Source organism: Aulostomus chinensis, chromosome 24 (assembly GCF_037954235.1).
Source record: "Aulostomus chinensis isolate RoL2024-O1b breed Wild chromosome 24, RoL_Achi_v1.0, whole genome shotgun sequence".
Lineage (NCBI taxonomy): Eukaryota > Metazoa > Chordata > Actinopteri > Syngnathiformes > Aulostomidae > Aulostomus > Aulostomus chinensis.
In genome coordinates, this window is record NC_141343.1 from 17705214 (window position 1) to 17715444 (window position 10231).

The 10231-nt window shown below is 51.5% G+C and overlaps 2 protein-coding genes across 3 annotated transcripts; both read left to right on the top strand.

Moving 5' to 3' along the window:
* The first annotated feature begins 678 nt into the window (after positions 1 to 678).
* On the top strand, positions 679 to 5392 carry LOC147239049 (lecithin retinol acyltransferase-like). Its single transcript, XM_086197087.1, has 2 exons — positions 679 to 1310; positions 3686 to 5392. Exons 1-2 carry the CDS (start codon positions 726 to 728, stop codon positions 3836 to 3838), a joined length of 738 nt encoding a protein of 245 aa, XP_086053213.1. The 5' UTR covers positions 679 to 725; the 3' UTR covers positions 3839 to 5392.
* A 1639-nt stretch (positions 5393 to 7031) lies between these two features.
* LOC147239050 (lecithin retinol acyltransferase-like) lies at positions 7032 to 10067 on the top strand. 2 transcript variants are annotated; one of them, XM_086197098.1, is made up of 6 exons: positions 7032 to 7733; positions 7851 to 8090; positions 8225 to 8330; positions 8435 to 8509; positions 8585 to 8737; positions 9785 to 10067. In XM_086197098.1, the coding sequence occupies exons 2-6, from the start codon at positions 7894 to 7896 to the stop codon at positions 9938 to 9940; spliced, it is 687 nt and encodes a 228-aa protein (XP_086053224.1). In that variant the 5' UTR covers positions 7032 to 7733; positions 7851 to 7893; the 3' UTR covers positions 9941 to 10067. The 2 variants fall into 2 exon arrangements, with proteins under 2 accessions (XP_086053224.1, XP_086053223.1); XM_086197097.1 differs by having other exon boundaries at positions 7032 to 8090.
* Positions 10068 to 10231: the final 164 nt, after the last annotated feature.

Below are 10231 nucleotides of genomic sequence, written 5' to 3' on the forward strand. Positions count from 1 at the left end.
GTGAGTGAGTGAGAGTGAGAAGCCATTTGGTGCAATGCTGAACTGCGGTGAGTTCAGCATTGCACCGTTTGTGTATCAACCACTTGACCGCTGTTACCATGTGTGAGAGAGTGTGTGTGTGAGAGAGTGTGTGTGTGAGAGAGTGTGTGTGTGAGAGAGGGACAGAGTGAGAGTGGGCGAGTGAGTGAGCAACATTTGCTGAGCTGGAAATTCTGACTGGTTCCTATTTCTTGGCCCAGTGCGCGCGCGCGCGCGCGTTTGTGTGTGTGTGTGTGTGTGTGTGTGTGTGTGTGGTTCAGTGCTGAGGACGTGAGCTCACTGCGTCTGCTCTCACAGGTGCGCGTGACTCTGATCGAAGGCCATGAGACTCCACCAATGAGCAAAGCGTCAGGCTCAGAGGTCCAACGTCATGGCTGATCAGGATGACATCAGCTGACGTTGAGATGGTCCTCACGTTCTTCAAACACGCTTTCAGCTCGTGGGAACGAATTAACTTGGCAGGACGTTTCCTTTCCTGATCAAGAGACTTTTCCAACTTCATGACGTCACTAGGAGTCGTCGGTACTGCGGCTGTTGTAGTTCCTTGTAGTTTTCCTCCATCGGGAGCTGCCTCCCCTCTCCTCATCCACCACGCAGCCGTGACGTCACTCACGCCGCCCTCCTCCGGGTTCTGCAGCCTTCAGGGAGGACGGCGGAGACAGAAGTGTCCCGCGGCTGCTGCGGTCATGTTGGACACACTCACCTTCCTCCTGGAGAAGCTTTTCCTCCTCGCGCACGTCAAGCTGACCCTCCTGCTGCCCCCCCCGGCCCCCCGAGAGCGCGGAGACCCGCCGCCCACCAGCCTCCGCGACCGGGGCAACGCGCCGCCGCCGCCGCCGCCGCCGCCGCCGCCCCCGGTCCGGTACCAGCGGGGAGACCTGCTGGAGGTTCCCCGCACTCTCTTCACCCACTTCGGCATCTACCTGGGCGACGGCCGGGTGGCGCACCTCATACCGGACATCCTGCCGGTGCTGACGTCGGAGCGGCGGCAGCTGCGGGAGCCGGTGACCAACGCGCGGCTGCTGCTCGGGGTGCTGTCCAAGCGCGCCACCGTCCGCGTGGACTCCGTGGAGGACTTCGCGTACGGAGCCGCGGTCCTGCTCAATGCCATGGACCGCGCGGTGCGCCGCCGGCCGCTGCCCGGGGAGGAGGTGGCCCGGCGGGCGGAGCGCCTGCTGGGCTGCGTCCCCTACAGCCTGCTGTGGAGCAACTGCGAGCACTTCGTCACCGGCTGCCGGTACGGCGCCGCGCGGAGTCTGCAGACCGAGCAGGTGAGACGCGGCGCTTTGATGTCGCCGGTCCGCGCCGACTTTCACACCTGAAAGTGTCCGGATACAGCTGTTGACCAGTGACGTCAGTCAGAGGAAGAACCCGGAGCCTTTGAAGTCTGCCAGGAGGACTACCGATTACCTTTGATTGATATCTGATAATTGACTGATATCTGATAATTGACTGATATCTGATAATTGATTGATATCTGATAATTGACTGATATCTGATAATTGATTGATATCTGATAATTGACTGATATCTGATAATTGACTGATATCTGATAATTGATTGATATCTGATAATTGACTGATATCTGATAATTGATTGATATCTGATAATTGACTGATATCTGATAATTGACTGATATCTGATAATTGATTGATATCTGATAATTGACTGATATCTGATAATTGATTGACTGATATCTCATAATTGATTGGCTGATATCTGATAATTGACTGATATCTGATAATTGATTGGCTGATATCTGATAATTGATTGATATCTGATAATTGATTGACTGATAGCTGATAATTGATTGACTGATATCTGATAATTGACTGATATTTGATAATTGATTGGCTGATATCTGATAATTGATTGACTGATATCTGATAATTGACTGATATCTGATAATTGACTGATATCTGATAATTGATTGACTGATATCTGATAATTGACTGATATCTGATAATTGATTGGCTGATATCTGATAATTGACTGATATCCGATAATTGACTGATATCTGATAATTGATTGGCTGATATCTGATAATTGACTGATATCTGATAATTGATTGGCTGATATCTGATAATTGATTGACTGATATCTGATAATTGACTGATATCTGATAATTGACTGATATCTGATAATTGATTGACTGATATCTGATAATTGACTGATATCTGATAATTGATTGGCTGATATCTGATAATTGACTGATATCTGATAATTGACTGATATCTGATAATTGACTGATATCTGATAATTGATTGATTGCTGATAATTGATTGATTGCTGATTTCTGATCAGCGTTGTTGATTCCCCATTGAAACATTTTCACCCGAGTGGCGTTTGTGGCGTGTCTGGTCACATGTTGTGAAAGTTTGTGCCGGTAAACTTTGTTAGTATTCAGGTTCCTCCCCTGAGAGGAAACTGACGTGACGTCTGTGTTTGTGGAGGGGGGGGGGGTAACTGGTTGCAGATGTGGTCAACAGGTGAAAACCTTCATGAGGAAAATCTGGGTCACTGCTGGAAAGCCCTGAGAACAAGAGCTGCATTGAGAGTCCCACCACTGCCTGCCAGACAGAAGCCAGGGTCACAGAGGCCTGGCTGCTGCTGCTGCCGGCGCCCTCTGCTGGCCACACACCATCTGACCGCCTCCTGCTGTTGAATCGATTTCACTCTCAAACTGTTTGAGCTCAGAATCTTGAAGCTACTCTCTCCCACACGCCTGGACTTGCTCGTTAATTTAATCGGAGGTTATAAATCATTCAAACGTGTGAGTGCCTGTCCATCTCTCTGGAGCCCCTCCTCCCTCCCAGTGACAGCTGGGATAGGCTCCACCTCCCTGCAACCCTGAAACAGTGGAAGCAGCTAATGATGGACGGGTGGATCTTTAAAGTGAATGAATGAAAGGCAACAGACACAACGGTGAGCTAACGTTCCATAGCTGAAGGGCGGTGCGTCCTCAGCACAGCGCCCCCTACAGAAAATCTGAATCAGGACGTTACATTGACGATGGTGAGAAGGGCCATGGCTGAAATGGCGTTCCGGTAATGAGGGAGCTCGCTGTCGCACGGTAACCTTTGATAATGGGACATGGCAGCATTATTATGATGAAGTTGTTACAAATATGGCATGTCTCCGCCTCCACGCGGCAACGGTTACTATAGTGATTAGATTTGCAGGTCATCTCTGTGGTGCTGAAATGGAACCAGTCCCCTCAGGACCCCGTGGTCCCCTGACACCACTTTTAGGACCCGGGCTTCCTATTTGGATCAAGTATTCAGCTCCGGGTTAGTTTCTCCTGATTTGTCAGGTATTTGATGACACGATTTAGCGGTATAATCTGCTGAGACCTGAGGGGGCGGGGCCTGCTGATCCTCTCCTGCACCGATCGTATTCCGCTTGCTGTAGACCGAAACATTGGAGCTCTCTTCAAAGGGTGGTTATAGGGCGCCGTCAGGAGCAGGCTGGGGCCCCTCGAAGGCCCGTGGCGCCTCATAAACAGCAGCTCTGCGACAGGAAGTGGAGGAAGAAGCCTGTGAACAATCATGGCGTATTAAAGGACTCCTCAGGAAACAAAGTCGCCTCTGTTGATACGGCCGCTTGGTTCTCTTGTTAATATCTGACTCTCGTCTCCATCTTCTAGTTCTGCGAGTGGTTGAGGTCGCTGATCCGAGACCAGAGGAATGTTGTCCTGTCGGCGCTGCTGGGGCTTCTGGCACTGGTGTGTTTGGGAATATCATCCTGCACCGCCCTGCCCGCCATCTTCATCCCCTTCACGCTGTGGATGGCCAGCTAGATGCCAGGCTGGTGCTTCAGTAGGGGCGGAGCACCAATGACTAAGCGACTGAATCCACAGGAGGTGAACTCCTGCTTCTTTCGAATAATTAGCATTAGCAGTGTTAGCAGCCTGGTCTAAACTGATGATAGAGGGCATTCCTGTCACAGTTTATATTTTCTACTTTGTGGGGTCCATTAGCATCTGGACCAGCTGGCGGTGGTCCCTCCGGTCTCATACTCCCACCGTCACCTCAACAGGTGATGGCGAGTACCTGTAGCGAAACAGAAACACAGTCTCACAACTGGCACCTGGGAGCCTGCACTCACCGCCAGCGTAGCTCAAGCTAAGGAAGTTAGCTTTTCCCATTTGCCCCTACAGGTGTAGAAAGGATTCCTGGAGAACCAAAACGACTGTGATCATTTCTAATGCTGCAATGCTAATTGTGCTGCAGATGCTAGTTGTTGGCATCCCAACTTCATTGTGTTCATATGACAACTTGCTTGTGATGTCACAGATGAAATGATGAAATGTCTAAAATGTCACCCGTAACCCAGTGTGAGCATTGAAGTCCATCAGGAGGCCAGCTGGAGGAGCTCAGGGCCAGTCAGCCCCGCGCCAAGGGCAAGGCCTGTGAGACGCTTCAGTGTGTTTCTGAAGTGTCGTATTCAACCATACCAAAGCCAGTGGCTAGCAGTTAGTTAGCTTACCATATTAGCACTGTACACTGTATGTAAAACCACCTGGTTTAACAGCACCGCTCAAGGCAAGTGACCAATCTCCTAGCATCGATAGCCAGCACCAATAGCGAGCGTTGCTTGCTAGCGCTGACCACTGCCACTATTGTTAGAGCTAAATAATCGATTATTCGACCAATAACAAACTGTAATCGTGGCCTTTGAACCTGACGATGAAATCTCGATAGTAGTGTTTTTGGTCAGTGTGAATTGGCTAAATGCTAATGAACCAACAACCGAAAAATAATGTCGATCCAATTTAAAGAATAAAATGTTTTTTCCAAAACAAAAAAGCTGAAGTACCTTTTATGACGCCAGCCTTCTTCTCTTCTACTCATGAATTACTGAGTACTGTGTTTTGCTAAGAAAATTAGCTCAAGCAGCAGCTGCAGCGCTAGTTTGGGTGAAGCATGAACCTGTTCAGGTGCTTGACTAATGGGACATCAGAGACACCAAAGAGTGGGTCAGAACTGTGGTGTTTTGCTGAAGATTTTATTTCGAAGGAGTGATCAAGGACAGGTTTTTTACTCTAAACATTCGTCTCATCTCTGTAGCATTTAGCGAAACCAGCAACAAGGCAGTGCAAGTGTAGCAGCCATTTTGACTGCAGGAAAGCAACTTTAAACCACAACAATTCCATCTCCCTTGTCCGCTTAGGCCCCGCCCCCTGGGTCTGCCAGGTCAAATGCTTCTGTAAATACATGGAGATATCTTCCAGGACCTATTTGCTTCCAAACAGTCACAAATGTTAATACAGAATTTATTTTCTTTGTCAAAGTAGCTCATTAAACTGTATTTTGAAGAAGGTAAAGGAGGTGGACTTGTGGCTTCATTTTATTTTGAAAGGTGACTACAGTGATGATGCTTTTGTTTTAAAGGTCCACGTAGGCTCGACTTTGAAAATGAACTTTGTTGAAAAGAAGAATCCTCCAAAGAAGCAGAGACGCTGGTGTCAGTCGCCATCTAATGGACACAACTAGGAACTGCAGCATGTATGTGATCTGCAGGAAACTGGGACGCGTCAAACAGGAAAGCGTTGACCCTCGTCCTGGTAAAGACAGCAGAGTGTCTTATTTTCAGACAACGCCTGTGTGGCGTGACGGGGCTCTTGGAGCCGGCCGAGCCGGCCGAGCCAACCTCACGCGGACGAGCTCAACATTAAAACGATGTACCAAACACAACCAACCCTGAGACGTGAAAGGCGAGCTCTGTGGATCATCGGCGTTTTCCCTCCTGACTCGTCTTTGGCCTTTCGGGGCCACCGTTCCTCCATCTTTGTCGTTGGTTGTTCAGGTTTTATGGGACCCGGGCCTTTGACTCAGTCCTGCTTCCTGTAGGTTTGGTGGGATTATGACTCAGCACCCAGAGGATTAATGTGACTGTTGATGAGCGCCGTCTCCCAGACACAAGTGCAGCATTGTTTCAGGGACAGGGGGACAGAGAGACAGGAGAGAGAGAGACAGGGGAGAGAGAGAGACAGGGGACAGAGAGACAGGGGACAGAGAGACAGGGGACAGAGGGACAGAGAGACAGGGGACAGAGAGACAGCGGGACAGAGAGACAGGGGAGAGAGAGACAGGGGACAGAGAGACGGGGAGAGAGAGTGACAGGGGACAGAGAGAGACGGGAGAGAGAGAGACAGGGGAGAGAGAGAGACAGGGGACAGAGAGAGACAGGGGAGAGAGAGAGACAGGGGACAGAGAGACAGGGGACAGAGAGACGGGGAGAGAGAGTGACAGGGGACAGAGAGAGACAGGGGACAGAGAGAGACAGGGGACAGAGGGACAGAGAGAGACAGGGGAGAGAGAGAGACAGGGGACAGAGAGACAGGGGACAGAGAGACGGGGAGAGAGAGTGACAGGGGACAGAGAGAGACAGGGGACAGAGAGACAGGGGACAGAGAGACAGAGGGACAGAGAGAGACAGGGGAGAGAGAGAGACAGGGGAGAGAGAGAGACAGGGGACAGAGAGACAGGAGAGAGAGAGACGGGACAGAGAGACAGGGGGACAGAGGGACAGAGAGACAGGGGAGAGAGAGACAGGGGCGAGAGAGACAGGGGACAGAGAGACAGGGGAGAGAGAGACAGGGGATAGAGAGACAGGGGACAGTGGGACAGAGAGACAGGGGACAGAGAGACAGGGGAGAGAGAGACAGGGGACAGAGAGACAGGGGACAGCGGGACAGAGAGACAGGGGGACAGAGAGACAGGAGAGAGAGAGACGGGGGACACAGAGAGACAGGGGACAGAGGGACAGAGAGACAGGGGACAGAGAGACAGGGGAGAGAGACAGAGGACAGAGAGACAGGGGAGAGAGAGACAGGGAGACAGAGAGACAGGGAGAGAGAGAGACAGGGGACAGAGAGACAGGGGGACAGAGAGACAGGGGACAGAGAGACAGGGGAGAGAGAGAGACAGGGGACAGAGAGACAGGGGACAGAGAGACAGGGGCGAGAGGGACAGAGAGACAGGGGACAGAGAGACAGAGACCGTCTCCTGCCGAAGTCATTTCGTCTTTTCTTGGCTTTTTTGTGTAAAACAACTCCTTATGATTTTGTCTACAGTTTTTGGTGTTTCTGAAAAACTTTGGAGACGATTTTAAGATGACGATGTGAAGTTCCACAGAACTGCAGTGGAGCTGGAATGAACGTGGATGTCACATCCCAGAGGTTGGTGTCTGTGAGAGGACCAAGCACCCAGGGCCCAGGACCCAGGGCTCAGGGCTCAGGGCTCAGGGCTCAGGACCCAGGACCCAGGACCCAGGGCTCAGGACCCAGGACCCAGGACACAGGACACAGGACACAGGACACAGGACACAGGGCTCAGCACCAAGCTTCCATGGTGCGTGCTGCTCACGTCCTCTGATCCCACATGGTAGCCATCCAGTGTGTCCTTGGGTGAGACGCGTCGCCTCTTTGCATTTACAAAGATGTCGTTTGTGACCTTGTCCAAATATGGTCATTTAAGGACTCTTAAAAACGAGATGGCAGCAGCCCAAAGCCTGAGGTAGACTCCTCCTCCTCCGTTGGGCTGTAGTTTAGGAAACCAGTTGCACCAGCACACAGGCTCACTCAGTACCGGGGGGCGGGGACACGTGGCTTCACACTGTTGACGGCTGTCCAGGAAGTAGTCAGGTCCCGCCGACGAAGCTCTGGCGCGTATTCACACGTCAGAAAGCCTGTAAGAACTTTAGGAATCTGTGATTGAATCAAAATCTTGTTGCTGTGCGACCCAATGACCTCCAGCGTGCCGGGTCAGATCCAGGCCGGCGATTCTAATCCTCTCCGCCTCCCTCAGCACAATCCCACCAGCTTCATTCCTCACCCGCCGCAGCTGTGCCATGTTCCCCCTGCAGCTCTTCGCCCTCCTCTACATCAGCGCGCTGGCACCCGAGCCTGAGGACCCGGCACACCAGGAAGACGAGGACACGGATGGACTCAGAGACAGTGAGGCGGACAGGAGGTTGAGAAGGGGGGACCTGCTGGAGGTGCCCCGGACCCTCTTCACTCACTTTGGGATCTACCTGGGGGAGGGCAGGTGAGTCGGGACATGCCAGTGTTCCTCCGTGTGATTGGCTGAGGACCCCGAGTGTGAGGGGATGTTTTCTGTTTCAGTTTGTACTCCCTGACCTTTCCTTCCCCGACTGTCTCCTGGTGTCCTTCTCGATCCAGAGTGGCTCACTTCATTCCTGACATCATGCCTGTCGTCTCCCGTGACCACCGGCGAATCAGGCGTATGGTCACCAACAGCCGCCTCCTACTGGGCGTTCTGGCCAAGGTAGCGGCACTCTGCTGCTGGCGCTCTGCTGCTGGCGCGCTGCTGCTTACTCACGATCTTAGTGTCTTCACTGTGTCAAAAGTGTCTCCCTGTTTCCTTGCCAGCGTGGCAGCGTGAGGGTGGATTCGGTGGAAGACTTCGCCTACGGATCAAAGATCCTCATCAACACCAGCGACCAGGTAACAGCCCAACCTGATGTTCACTCTCACGGCTCTCGCCGCCAGGATAACCATCCATCTTGTGTCGCCCATCAGGTGTGCAGCTGTCCGGCGCTTTGTGGCGATGAGGTTGCCATGAGGGCAGAGAAGCTGTGTGGCGACGTGAGCTACAGTCTGCTGTGGTACAACTGTGAACACTTCGTCATGTACTGTCGCTATGGCACCGCCATGAGCTTCCAGACTTTCCAGGTGACCTTTGACGTCTAACTGGTTCAAACAGGCTTCACCAAATGCAACACTTGACAGGAAGGATGCAGGGAAATGGTGAAATGGAACGTGGTCGCCACGACGACCTTCGCCTGGCACATTAATCTGTCCTCCAAAAGCTGCTTAGTATCAGCTGCAGACGTGACTGAGTGTGTGTGTGTGAGAGTGAGTGTGTGTGTGAGTGTGTGAGAGTGAGTGTGTGAGTGTGAGTGAGTGTGTGTGTGAGTGTGTGAGAGAGTGAGTGTGTGTGTGTGTGTGTGAGTGTGTGTGTGAGTGAGTGTGTGTGTGTGAGTGAGAGTGAGTGTGTATGTGTGAGTGAGAGTGAGTGTGTGAGTGAGTGTGCGTGTGTGTGAGAGTGAGTGTGTGTGAGTGAGTGAGTGTGTGTGAGTGTGAGTGTGTGAGTGAGTGTGTGTGTGTGAGTGTGTGTGAGTGTGTGAGAGTGAGTGTGTGTGTGTGAGTGAGAGTGAGTGTGTGTGTGAGTGTGTGTGTGTGTGAGTGAGAGTGAGTGTGTGTGTGTGTTTGTGTGAGAGAGTGTGTGTGTGTGTGAGAGTGAGTGTGTATGTGTGAGTGAGAGTGAGTGTGTGTGTGAGTGTGTGTGAGTGAGTGTGTGTGTGTGTGAGTGTGTGTGTGTGTGTGAGTATGAGTGTGAGTGTGTGAGTGAGTGTGTGTGTGAGTGTGTGTAAGTGTGTGAGTGTGTGTGTGTGTGAGTGTGTGTGAGTGTGAGTGTGTGTGTGTATGTATGAATGTGTGTGAGTATCAGCATGCCTCTCTCTTCATGTCATGCTCAGGTGCCCCCCTGACCTTTTAGAGTGGAAGAACTCCTCCTAGTGGTGGAGGAAGGGTGGCGCTGTCCTTATTTTCGTTATTGTTCTGATTCATGGCCTTGCAGCATCCATAGGTTCCGTGGCTGACGGGTGGTGGTGCCTGGGAGGTGCGGGGGTGATGTGGGGGTGGAGCTTCTCTCTTTCTTCTCGCTATCAGCTTCGTCACTAACATTAACAGTTTCTCTTTCATTTGTTTTCTCATCAGTTCTGTAAGACGGTGAGGAAGCTGGTGCTTAGCCGGCGTGTTGCCAAGGCGATGGCTGTCCTGGGGGTTTGTGTGCTGCTCTCATTGAGGGTGGTGAGCGCCAGCGCCGCCATGCTGGCTGTCGTGCTGCCCTTCCTCATCTGGATGGCCTCCTAGAGTCTGGTGGGCAGACCTGCGGCCCCCCCCCCCCCCCACCTGTCAAACTGTGACTCCCGATTACTGCTGTTTTACAGACCAGGCCAATGCAAACCCTCGTGAGGTTTGTGTTTGAAACAGATACTATCACAATAAAATACTTTTAAAAGATTCCGTGTATACGTTTATTTTTTGCCTTCGCAACTTATTATTTTAAAAATTTCATGACACACCGGAGCAGTTGACACATGAAAATCCACAAATTGATTATATTAGTCTCTTATTTTTTTATCAGTCATTTATTGTTATAAT